The sequence below is a fragment of the Gracilinanus agilis genome, chromosome 1 (assembly GCF_016433145.1).
Source record: "Gracilinanus agilis isolate LMUSP501 chromosome 1, AgileGrace, whole genome shotgun sequence".
Classification (NCBI taxonomy): domain Eukaryota; kingdom Metazoa; phylum Chordata; class Mammalia; order Didelphimorphia; family Didelphidae; genus Gracilinanus; species Gracilinanus agilis.
Window position 1 is genome coordinate 424,532,717 of NC_058130.1, and position 13,700 is coordinate 424,546,416.

Consider the following 13,700-nt stretch of genomic DNA (forward strand, 5'->3'; position numbering starts at 1 on the left):
AGGGCATACCCTCCCTTTCCAGTTTTTTTGCCACTACAAAAAGCACAGCTATAAATATTTTCGTACGAGTCTGTTTATCTATGATCTCTTTGGGGTACAAACCCAACAATGGTATGGCTGGATCAAAGGGCAGGCATTCTTTTATAGCCCTTTGAGCATAGTTCCAAATTGCCAGCCAGAATGGTTGGATCAGTTCACAGCTCCACCAGCAATGCACTAATGTCCCAATTTTGCCACATCCCCTCCAGCATTCATTACTCTCCCCTTCTTTCATTTTAGCCAATCTGCTAGGTGTGAGATGATACCTCAGAGTTGTTTTGATTGTGACTCTTTTGCCATTTGGCTAATTTTGTTTTTTAAGATATTTTCTCTAGTGTTTTCTGAGGTCTCTTTTACCAGGCTGTAAATTCTTTTAAAATTTTCTTCCATCATTGTCATTCCTTCTCTCCCTCTTCTTCTCCCTCTCACATTGCTTTCCTTAAGGCAGTAGCCCACACTTCAAGGTTTTTTGTGCTGCTGTCTTCAGAGCTAGTATTCTGGGAGTCTGCAAGTTTTTAATCCTTTCTAAGGTGGTATGACCCAGGGAGAGGTGTGTTCATTGTTCCCCTGGTATATGCTCTGGTCTTTAGCCAAGAGGAACTTCTGCTTCCAACAGCCATAAACACTAGTGCTCCTCTTGGCTCTGGGATTGTGACCAGGTCCTCCATTCTTCTGTAGCCATAAATACTAGTTTGCCTCTCTGCCTCTGAACTGTGACTAGTATCCTTGGTCCCTTGTGACTGACTAAAGACAATCCTCGTTGACCTGGAATTTATAAGCCAGAACTATGTACAGGCAATAGAGTTGCCAAACACCAAGTTCTGCACCTAGTGTCAGAAAAGTGTCACCTGTAATCTCTTTTCTGTCCAGACATCTAACACCTTTATCATTTCTCAGTTGACAGCTCCTAAAGCTGCTGGGGCTATTGCCATGACATCCTCTAAGGCCCATTGCTGGTATTGCCATACCTGACCTGATGAGTTCCTAAGCTGACTAAGGTAGGAAAAATGTTTCATTCTGACCTTTTGTTGACTATTGTTACAGAAATTGATTTGAGATATGATTTAAAGAAGTTTGAAGGGGAATATTAGGACAGTTTAGCTGGGTTACGGCCTTTTAACTTTGCCATTTTAGCTCCATAGCTTAAAATCATTTTTTTGTGCTTTAAAAACAATCTTTCTTTAAATTTTCTAAAATTTCTTGTTGGGTTTGTGTACAATCTGTACTTTTTCTTTGAGATTTGGTTTCAAGTCAATGTCTAATGTGGTTATATCTTGAGTTTCTGTGTTACCTTTATGGCTGGTTTCTTCTTAAGTTTGCCCAAGTTTCCAGTCTACTTCTTGATTCTGGATTTGATGTTCATGAAGGGTTCTGCTCTTTTCTAGAGGGCATGTATAGCCTGAGTTTCTGTTTTTTTATGTCCTTCTGCTGTTAAATCTGGAGGCCCACATATTTTGGCAAAGCGATGTGACCTGGAGAATTTGTTCATCAGACTTTCTGGTGTGAGGTCTCTAAAAGTTCCTGCCTCAAGTTTGGGTCATATATTGTGTATAGTTGTATTTTAGTAGATTGCTATTGAACTCAGTCACTGTTAAGCCTACTGAGAAGTTCTGGAGGTTCAGAGTGACTGATTGAACTGTAAGGGGGGAAAAAGTGGTTTTTTGGGTTCAATATATTAAAAGATGGTCGCCAGAGGATTGAACTATTATCAATCCTCAATTAAGAATAATCTCAAGTCAAAATTGACTTTTATGGAAGTTTATTTACAATTTAGATGAGAGAGAGGGTAAATAAGGAAATAAGAATCTAACCCAGTAAGTAATTTGCTATGATCCTCTAATTAATCCAGGTATATCTAATTAACCCTCAGCCAGAGTCAGAGGGCCAGGGGGCCTGGAGGTGAATGAAGCAAAAATTCATTCACAGAGTCTATTAAAAGAAATTTCTTAAGAGAAGTTCAGGAAGATTCAGTCTTTAAACTCACCACATGGAATTCAAAAGAAGATATTTAAAGTAGTCTCACCAAGGTCACAACATTCCTTCACGGACCAGAAGAGCTCCTCACCAGAAGACCCCAGCTGACTGAGGACCTTCTCCTTTTAAAGGGATCACTTATGCGTCACTTCCTGTGCCTCCCTCCTAATGCATGTCCAATCACAATAGACACTTCTCATAGTACTGCCTAGGGGGTAGTCAGTTGATTCTCATTTGTCACTCACTCTAGCACAAGTGGGTTATGGACCTCCCAAAATTAGAGGTGTTCTCACCTTTGGTGATTAAATCTAAAGATGGGCAGTGTAGACTTAATCTAATTATCAAAGAACTACTTGATTCCTTATTGATCTTGGTTTCCTACTTTGGTTATTCTACCACAGGCTTATTTGCAGGACTAATAATTAGAACTCAGTACTCCTTTTGCTCTTGGGTTTAGAGCCAAAAAGCTACATTTCTGGAACTTGTTCCTAGCTCTAAACACAGCTGAGACCTCTCTTGTTTCTGACCACTCCTCTCTGCTTGGGAACTGTGACTTGGAACCTGGTAATGGGTGACAAGAGCTGCCAGTTGCCCTCCATTGCTGTTATCCCAACTGAGTCAGGAGTCCCCAGAGATCTCTTTTTGCCATGGTACTTCTAGTTTCCTTATTCACTCCTGGATACTAGAATGTTGCTGCCTCCAAGTCCATAGACTTCTCTATCTTCCTAAGCTATCCTGGGCAGGCAAATGACTCATTCTTAAGTTTTTCTGATTAGAATTCATCTGTCAAGTTTTCTAGGTTGTTATGGAGGTACATTTGGTGAGTTGGGCAAAAATGATGAATTTCACTCTATCTTGATTCTGCCTTCAGTAAATGACTTTCGATAGTAGTAGATCAAATCTACAGTCTACTGATAAGATTTAGAAAATACAATAAATTACTATTGTATGCCAATTTCTAAAAATGCATTTTGATCAGCTAGAAAAAAAATTTTTTTAAATTCTTCTTGAACGAGTTATCTCCTATATACATGTTAAAAGTCTTTTAAGATTTTGACAGCAGTGACTCAAACAAGAAACTGTTCAATGATTGTTATTTACATATAATGTAATAACTATATACTATTCATTATGTAATATTAGACATAAAGTGAGACATAAATATCCTGGTCACCCAAAGTGTTTGACAATATCACAGAAGATGCCCTGAGGAGAGCCTAAATTGGAGAAGTCACTATCAGAGATGAAATTATCCAAATCATTTGATTTGGATGGCATGTTACTAATTGCACTGAGTTGCAAAGTACTACAACTGCTCAGTGAAATCCAGTTATGAGAGACATCAGCCTAACTATTCAAATTGGCACAAAATGGATGAAAAATTCCTACTTTGAAGAATATTATGTTCAAATTGATGGAGAGTCCTTCTTAAGTATGCATTACAAATGGACAGTGATAATAGACAGTGACCAAGTTGGTTCACTTTAATGAAACTTCTTAGCACCTTCAATAATCCCAGTCTTGCTGCCTCACGAGCCATTTTTGTCCCTGTACTATTAGTGATACAATGTGCTTATATGTTATTCAACAACAACAAAAGTCACCAAAGTAAAAACTGCAGGCAACCCAAAGAGCCCAGAAATACAGGTGTATATATGAATATACTGAAGTATTCTGGCAATGAAAATTTGAACTGCAGAATGCAAGTAAGAGATTTTAACAACATGCATGACTAGAAAAGGAGGAAGGGGACAGGAAGTAAATAAGCACATATGTAGGTAGCATTTATACCATGCCAGGCACTGGGCTAAAACCTTTTACAAATATTACTTCATTTGATCCTCAACACAACTCTTTGAAGGAGGTGGTATCCCCATGCTATAGTTAAGGACACTGAGGCTAAGTGACTTATCCAAGGTCACACAACTAGTAGTGTCTGAGGACAAAGTTTAAATCAGGACTTTCTGACTTGACACTATGTGGCCAACTGCATCAAGTTACAGTGGAAGACTGTAGGATAAGACAGAGTTCATACTCTGTACAAATATCCCTAAAGTAGTTAAAAACCTCCCATCTCCAGGATGGCTCTCAATTCACTGAGACACAAAGCTGTCCCCTTACTGAAGTATTAAAAGAAACAGAGAGAGGCTGTAGAAAGATGAGAAGAGGTATAGTGATCTAAATTGGGGATGGGAGTACACACACTGGTAAATGAGATCATGGAGCTATTCAAGTTTTATGAATAACATCACAAAGATCAGACAGCATAAAAGTATAATTTTTAAAAGGATAAAAGTTCTTTTTCATATTAAAAAAGACTGGCATAGGCCCAATAACTAAACTGTGATTAAAAATATTTCAATAATAAAAATGAATTGTGTTATCCATTCATTGTCTTTATAGAATCACTAAGTATTTGAATTGGAAGAGACTCATGGTGTAGTACATAAAGTGCTCTACTTAAGATGCAGAAAGTCACTTAACATCTCTAGCCCATTTCCTTTTCTACTAAATGAAGATGTGAGACTACACTGCAACAGGCAACCCCACTATAATATCTCTTAATTAGACGCAGCTTCCATTTAAAACCTCCAGGAAGAAATCTCATTCCTTCCTCAAAGATACATCATTTTTTTATGTAGCTTTTATTGTTAACAACGTTTTCTTCTATCAAAATCAGAATTAATTCTCTGAAATTTCTGTCTTGCAGCAGATTGCTTTTCAAATGCTTAAAAAGATAAGTATTAGTGTAATGCAAAGATGCAATAAAGATCCTTCCTAATCTTTTCTTCTCCAGGAAAACATGCCTAAATCTTTCAATGAATAACTTATATAGTATAGTTTATAGGTCTTTCACTATCCTACTCTATATAGATACACTTCAATTCGTTAACATCCTCCATTTATGGCATCTAAAACTAAACACAATAGTCCAAATGTGGTCTGATCATACAGTAGAATGATCATTTCCTACATTTTATGTAGTGACGTTCTATAAGGCTTCGAAGATTAAATTAGATTTTGATGAAGGGGTTCTTAACTTAGGGCCTGTGAATTTGGTTTAGGGTCTCCCACCTTGAAATGTATGATCCTATGACCTTCTGTGATGAATCTGCATGACAACCTCATTTCAATATAACTTTGTAATCCACTGTATTTCATTTTATGTATTTAAAAATATTAAGAAGGGGTCTATAGGCTTTACAGGACTGCCAAAGGAGCTATTGAATCTGGTTTTCAGGGTTTTTTATCTCATACTATTAACTGATACTGAAGTTGTAATTCACTAAAATCACCTGAATCAATTTCACATAAATTACCATGTAGCCATTCCTGCCCCAACCTATATTTATAGAGCTGATCTTCTGAATTTAAATGCAGGACTTTACATGTATTTTTAGGTACTTACTATATTGTCCCATGCTAATATGATGATTATATAATCTATAGTTTTATCTAAAGTCACTGAGAAAATACTCTGAATACCCATTTTCTTTTGGTATTATAAGCACACAAAGCTAAAAACTACTGACTAAAGACTTTAATAGCAAAAAAAAAAGTCAAATCATTTCTCAGTTATTTCCATAACTCAATTATAATTCTCTAGAAAGAGATCTAATTTAAACTGAAGTCAAAAATCAATGGGGTAATCGGCCAATTATATAAATGCTACTTCAAAAATCTTGGAAAAATAATAGCTAGCATAAATACTGGTTAATATGCTCTCTTTTTAACAACTAGTTCTAAGGGCAGCTAGGTGGCTCAGTGGCTAGAGAGCCAGGCCTAGAGAAGGGAGATTCTAGGTTCAAATCTGACCTCAGACACTTCCTAGCTGTGTGACCCCGGGCAAATCACTTAACCCCAATTGTCTAGCACTCACTGTTTTTCTGTCCTGGAACCAATACTGAAAGGAAGGTAAAGGTTTAAAAAACAAAAAAACCACAGTTCTACACTTGAAAAAATACCAATCCTAAAAAAGAGAGAAGTCAGCATTTGGAGTCAGAGAATAAGCACACCAATATGCCCATAAGAAAAACTGGGACTTACCTGCTTCAGTTGGTAAATGATTTTGGAATGATCACCCCCTGTGATTTGATCTAATAGGTCATCAACTATTTTCTTACTGTAACTCCCAGAGTCTTTCACAAATTCCTGTAAGCTACAAAGAACAAAGGTTAAGAATATTTGTGTAGTTGTATAACCTGTTGTTTTTAAGCCTCTTTATATTTCTTTACTTGGGTATAAATTAGTGTTTAGGTGATATGTTTCACAGGGTAATGATTTTTTTTTCCCATTGTGCTTTCAAATGTACTTCTGAAAGATAGAGGAGAAAGAGGTTTCTGCTTCTTCCACTTAATAGCTATTGCTCTGTCCTAAGGTCCATTTTCACATCAGTAACTACTAACTGGATGTTTCAAACTGGACATCTCTTACAGGCACCACAGCATATCCAAAACAGAATTTGTATCTTTCTCCTATCAAAACTCTTTCAACCCCTTCAAAACTTTCTTATCTCTATTGAGGGATGTCTTTCCATTCACTCATGTTTACAGTTTTGGTCACCTTCACATCCTCACTCTCACTCATTCCACTTAGCTAAACCACAGCAAAATCTGTAAGAAAAAAAATTTCTTACTGCTCTGTCTTTGTATACCACCCCTTCTCTCTATTCACATACCATTACCCTGGTTCAAGTCCTCAGTGTCTTCTTCTCAGAATACTCTGCTATATTCCAAATTAGTTTGCTCGTCTCAAGTGTCTCACTTTTTTGATTCATACTCAACATAGTCAGGACAATGCTTAGATACTGAGTTTTGTTCTGACAACACAGAGTAAGGTCTGACTTATGTTACCCCATACCTCTCTCTCCCTGCCCTTGCCCCAGGACAAAATATAAATTCTTTTGTGTGACAGAACATCAAATCATAGAAATTACTGCCAGTTACCACAGCTATGTTCTATTCAACAAGCCAATGGCCAGCAAACTGATTCTCCTTCATTATAGGAAGGTAAATTAGCCCATTCTCCAGCTATTTAGTCACTTTGAAGTACCAAGCAAATACTCACCTTAAGGCACACTGTATACCAGTTTCATCTCCATAGGCTGAATATAATAGTTCCATTTCATCTGTTTTCAGGTCACTGAATACTGAATTATTTTGCATTGAAAGTGCAGTACCTGAACTTGTAAGAAACGTGACTAAAAAGGGATCAGGAAAAAACAAAAGATGCAATATTAGTTTTAGACTGAAATTCCATACAAAAAAGGTAACTTCTTTTTTTTCCTCTTTTTGATTAATAAAATATTTTCACACAATTTCTTGCCCATTTTTATTTCCTGGGTTCAAGGTTACATTAAAATTAGTGTTACCTTAAAGCAATGAGATAGATTGGCCCTAAAATGTAGAATTTTATTACTTTATGGTCATACTTATAGAGTAGAGCAGAAAAAGAAGAGAAAAACAGGGAGTTTCTGTCCTCCTCACCAGAGAACATAATATTCTTCCCTGGCCAGCTGTAGAGATTTTGATCCTTGCAGTTATACTCAGATGGGCTATGTACTGTAAATGCTTACTACAAATAACTCCTAGAATTTTTCTGCAAAACATATGTTTACAAAGAACCAAAATTTAAGGTCATCTGGACTAATTAGATTTCAAAGAATACTGTAAAACCAGAGCCATTCTTTCATTCAAACAGAATTTATTGAGCATTTGTTGCTTGAAGACATAAAAATGAGTTAAGAAATGTTTCCCAAATCTTCAAAGAGCTCAAAATCTAGGACAGAGAGAGAAGACAAAACACCAAATCTTGATTTAGAATAGACAATATTTGTCCAAATAATAAGAGATGTGGAGTCAGAACACCTGTTTCTGAATTCTGGTATATAACCAGAAAACTAATCATTAACAGCTTAATCAATGCTTGGAGTATGATTTTATAATAAAAATGAAGTCCCAGGATAAGAACTGAGTTAAAACTTAAAGTGGGTGTATTGTTAGATAATCCTAAGTGTATTATCATAATAATCCTAAATGAATTACTTTGTTAATCTCAAATGTGTCAAATTCTTCAACAATGTACACTAGGTAAGTCAGCTCACACAGGAAGGAGGAGGTCACGCAGAGGCCAAAGAACTTGTACCCTGGAAGCCACAGCTCAAGAAGGTTTAGGGAAACTGCAGCTCCAGATGGAGCAGTGGAAGTCCTACACTGGAAATACTGGGGACCTCCTGTAGGGGAGGAAGGATAAGGAGAAATAGGAAACTATAAAAGTGTATGTGTTTTGCAAAACGAGGTCTGAGGAGGAAACTTGCAGACCTCTGGCTCAGTGATTTCTCTGTCACAATAAAGTCAGATCTTTACCCAGAAAGGTCTCCCAGCAAGTTATTTTTACTCTGACTCAGTTACCCTATGACTTAGGTTAAGTCACTTTATTAATGCGAGCTTCAGTTTTACCTGTAAAATGGAGATAATACCACCTATACAATTGATCTCAGTTGTGAGAGCTGAATGAGATTATAGTTTTGAAAACTTTAAGGCATTATATAAAACAATGGATATGACCTCTGAAGGTTCCTTCTGATTCTAGATCACATAAGGACAAAAATAGTACTAGAGTTCAAAAAGAGAAATTACACTTGGTATGGTGTATTAGGACGGTTTCCAGAATGACAATAACTCACATTTATATAACAATTAGAAAGTGCTTTCCCTACAACCAGCTTGAAAGGCAGTGCAAATAAATATTTCTTTTTTGGAAACCCTTATCTTTTGTCTTAGTATTAATTCTAAGCAGAAGACAGGGAAAAAAGCTAGACAATCAGGGTTAAGTGACTTGCCCAGGGTCACACAGCCAGGAAGTGTCTCAGGCCAGGTTGCACACACACTCATTTTACAAATGAGAAAACAGAAATTAAAAGAGCCAATTAAAAGATGCAAATTAAAAGTTTTTGAACCAGAAATGGAACTCATTTCTGACCACAAGTCCAGTACCCTTTCCACTATAACATGGAGCTAAGTTGAAACTTAAAAGATAGCTGAATTTCAACAGGCAGAAATAAGAGAGAAAAGCTGGGACAAAAAGCACATGAAACAGTAAGTAATGGTGGGAAGAACACAAGGCATGTTTTGGCAATGAAAACAGTACATGCAAGCAGACGTATGCAGAACAAGCAAAGGAAGAGGAGGTGATAAAGCTGAGAGTCAGATCAGGAGGGCTAGATCTAGAGTACCAGATGAAGGAATCTGGACTTAATCTGACAGGCAAAGGTTCTGTGTGTATGAATGATATGATCAAAGCCATGTTTTCAGGTAAATCTCATGGAAATGTGCAGTACAAGATGATGGGAAGAAATGAGATGAGGACAGACTATTTAAGAGACTCTTATAATAGGCAGATGCTGAAATAAAGAGAAGTAATAGGGTGATGGCATTAAGAATGGAGAGGAAAAAGAAAGGAGACATGTGAGAGACAACAGGATTGTACTTTCTGTGCCCTATGACAATGGCACTAAAATATTGTGGCTGAGATACTGAACCTTCTGATAAGCAGTATAATCTTAGGTCTCTTCTACTTCACCCAAGTGACCTTGGGCAAATCTCTTCTCTCTAGGTGTCAGTTTGCTCAGTTTTAAAAGGAGGAGACTTGATTAGATTTCTTCTATGGTCCCTTCCAGTTCTAAGTCTGCTGTGTGTTCCTATGTCAGAGACAGCTTGGAATTTTTCATTTTTCATTTCTATGGAAAGTTGGGGAACAGCTGCTTATCTTTATGAAATGCATTAATGAAATGAATTCCCTCACCAAAAGTTCCCTACACTAATGCAATTGTAGCAGGATGGACAAAACCAAAGAAAAACAAAAAAACCTAAAGAGGGAGAATCCCTCCCCCCATACACACGTATTTTCGTTCTGGTAGCAAAACCACAAAAGAAAAACACATTTTTCAAATATTTATGCCCTTACCTCAATCCAAACTCATAAAAAGCCTCAATCCAAATTTAAAAAAAGGAAATACAAAAACACTTTAAATATGTTATGGCCATGAGCTCAAATGCATGAAGTAGGCAAAAAGATGTTCCTATAATGAATTCTGGAAATTAAATAGCTCTTGTGTTTTAACCACACATGACAAATCTATTCTAAATCTATCCTAAAATAATTTGGCTCAATGAACATTCCCAAACACTCTCAAAAATTTGTTATACTGAAAATGCTACAAAGTTACTAGAATCACCATAATTTCCAAGGATTAAGGCCACTGCTATAAAAAGCAGAGAGATGAAAAAACCTTTTGATTTCTTCCTCAAATTCAAGAGAGGAGGAAAGCACATAAGGGGGGGAAAAAACCCAAACAGGTGAAGATATATTAATAGTAAGTTGCAAATGATCAACTTGCCCCAAATATAGGAAACCTTAACTTTGCATAATACTATAAAAATGATTTAATTACCTCTACTGTTATAATGACATTTACCTTGTGTTTTCTATTAATGTAGAAATGAACATTAAACAATGAAAAATGAACCACTTAAGAGAAAAGAAGGAAAAAAAGCAGTCTTAAAGGGAAATCCATAAATTGTTTTAGTTTGCCTTGATGCTTAATTACATATTTACCTTTGTTTCTTCTTTCATCTTTGAATCCTAATGTAGTAAAACCAGGAAGCAATTTGCTTGAGAGGGAGCTCAAGTCCACTGGATGAGTCTCTTCATCTATAATGTTTTGAACAAAAGAAAAAAAAAATGGTTCTGAATTAACTAACAGGTTTCATAAAGAGTGCACTGCTAAAGCTAAAACTGAAATCATACATAAGGATGAGCAATATACAAACTTTTTTATTTATTGCAGTGTTATGTGGCTGAGAAGTTTAAAATAACTTAAAAATAACTACCCCAAAAGGAATACTTTGATGCTAATATGTATTACTAAATATGTTCAACATATACCTTTCAGCATGCAAGCAGCTGGGATAAGAATGTTGACTTAAGTATTTCCTTTTACTTGATCTATATGAAGTTCTCCAAAGCTCTTAAAGGAGAAGTCTCATATCTAACACCCAGGATTTGATGAACAAGCCCATGTTGCCCATGTGTGTTTCTGTGTGTACCTGTCATTAGACACAGCTGCTCCTTAATTCTCTAAACCAAAAGATCCTAACTTCTTTATTTGGTCTTCTCACTTGCTTTATGCCTCTTCCTATGTCAACAAACTTCTTAAACCTTTAGTCTTCTGCCTGATACTCTTTCAATTCTTTTTTGGTTCAACTAATTTCTACCCTACCAGATGGGCCAAGATTTATAAGTTTCCCTGAGTTTTCCTCCAATTTTGAGATAAACCCCTTTCCCTAAAGATGGCTTCTTTTACTTGGTTAAATGGTCACACAGAATTATATATGGTTCTATATCACCTTGCAATGGCTGGAGCAGGAGGTCTAAGATTTATTTCCTCTCCTTTCTACCTATAAGCATCCCTTCATTAGTGCTCTCTCTGGAAGGCTGAGGGCTGCTGCCTTGAGAGAATCAATTTTCTCCTAAGCTTTTACCTGCTGTTAGAACTTGGGCAGGTCATGTAACGACTCTGAGTCTGTTTTCTCATCTACCAAACTATGAGGGTGAGAGATAGAAGACTTTTGGTTCATTCTAACTATGAATCTATGATCTTCTGACAATAGTATTATAATTTCTATATGACCAATATCCAAAAAAAAATACGGCTCTCCTTGCTACAAATTTGCCCTAGTGTTGATGAGAGGCAGTATGGCATCTCAGATGCAAGAGATGGCCACAATCAGGAAGCCCTGGAATCATGTTCTGCCTCTGACACACTCTGGCTGTGTAACCCTGGGCGAAACATGGAACCTCTCAGTGCTCCCAGCAAATCTCAATCACTAAGAAGTTAGTCCACTTAACCCTATTTGCCTACCCCATACCACTCTTCTGCCTGAGAACCAATACTCGGTACTGATATTAAGACAGGAGGTAAAGGTTTAAAAAAAAAAAAAAAGTTGGTGACATTCCCTAGTAGAGGGAACAACTTTATTTAAGCATTTCTAACACTGATGAAACAAAAGGCTAGGTCTAGGTTCAAAATACTGGAAACAAAAATGTATACCAAATCAAGTCAAATGGTTACTATTTAAAGTGCTGACTATACATGGAGAGAGAAAAGAGCCTGCACATGTATTTGGTGAAACTTAGTCCTGAAGAAAAAACTTTTACCTTCTGCCTCAGGATCTGACAGGTTGACCACACTGTACAGTAAAGCCCCATCTCCATTCTTTTTTAGGTAGCCCATCTGTAAAGAGGTGCAGATTGAAAAATCAATTAATTACTCAGCAAGCACTTATTAAGTATTTATAATATGCCAGGCCCTGTGATAAGTTCTGAGGATATTAAGAAAGAAAAAAGAAAAAAGGTAGGTGAGATACAGTACCAACTAATTTTGTGTGCACTATAAGTCAGATAATTTCATTTATAAATTGAAAATTTCTATTAAGGCAAAAAAAAAGGAGTATTTCCTAATATGGAAAAAATTAGTCAATATCAATTTATGTAACCAGATACTAAGAATAAAAGACCCAAATTTCATGTATATACAAACAATGTATCTTGTGATGCTCTGGTGCCAACAGACATAAAGAGTTACAAGACCAGAATGAAATAAACTCTTTTCACAGGATAATATGAATTTCATGCCTTCTTTTTCTTGAACCTTTACCTTCCATCTTAAAATCAATACTAAGTACTGGTTCCAAGGCAGAAGAATGGTAAGGACAAGGCAATTTGGTGTTAAGTAACTTGTCCAGGGTTACACAGCCAGGAAGTATCCCAGTTCTTTAACTACTTTGCCATGTAAGTGCCCCATTTCCTATCTTTTCTAAAAGCAAACACTTTCTTAATACAGGAACCAGAGAAGGCAAATTTTCAAACCAACTCTCAAGAATGAACAGAAGCCAGAACATTTATGACCCATTAGCTACCTAGATAATGTAATTAGCCAATAGTCAGTCTTAATTTCTGAAGAATCCGGGACCTGCTTTTTCAATGAATCCTGAATTAATCCATCCATACCATACCACTTCTAAATGTAGAGTTATTTTAGATATAGACTTTGAACTGTAAAAAATTTTAAGTATCCCTTCAGTATCCAAAATGACAGGCTGGGCCACCTTGCTGTTTGGGAGGTATCTGTTAATCCTGTCCCGAGCTTCATCAGCAGCATGCTCCACCAAGGCTAACACGTGTTCCTCTGCTGTGCTGTCTGTCAGGCTGCAGGCATTTCCTTCTGGCTCAAATATGCAGCTAAAATATAGAGAGAATCACATGAAGTAACCTTTCCAACAATACACAAGCATCACACCTTATACCACAGCACCCTGCTGATAAGCATTGTAATACAAAATCATTTCATCACCCCCACGCCCAGCTCTCCCAACCTCCACCCCACTACACTGTGACTATAAATAGGTTCTGATATAAAGTTCAAGAAGGAAACATGAACTAATTACTAGGAATGTTCGCAATTACATTTTCAAAACTTATTCTTTTTCATCCATTCTCTGAAATTCTAACAACAAAAAAAGCAAAAATGCTAATATAAAAGCAAGAAATAACTGAGGTTTCCTAAATACAACACCTCAATCAATATACATGAGAGCATAACAAAGACACATTGGGTGATAAAAAGC

The 13,700-nt window shown here is 36.6% G+C and overlaps 1 protein-coding gene across 10 annotated transcripts in view; it reads right to left on the bottom strand.

Moving 5' to 3' along the window:
- BRD9 (bromodomain containing 9) overlaps positions 1-13,700 on the bottom strand; it is a 62,793-nt gene that overhangs the window by 29,761 nt on the left and 19,332 nt on the right. For all 10 annotated transcript variants that reach the window (XM_044665237.1, XM_044665263.1, XM_044665185.1 and 7 more), the window contains 5 exons: positions 13,182-13,314; positions 12,232-12,307; positions 10,630-10,725; positions 7,081-7,213; positions 6,061-6,172 (listed from right to left, as the gene is read on the bottom strand). In XM_044665237.1, coding sequence (XP_044521172.1) covers positions 6,061-6,172; positions 7,081-7,213; positions 10,630-10,725; positions 12,232-12,307; positions 13,182-13,314 — 550 coding nt within the window. The remainder of the gene's footprint in view (positions 1-6,060; positions 6,173-7,080; positions 7,214-10,629; positions 10,726-12,231; positions 12,308-13,181; positions 13,315-13,700) is intronic.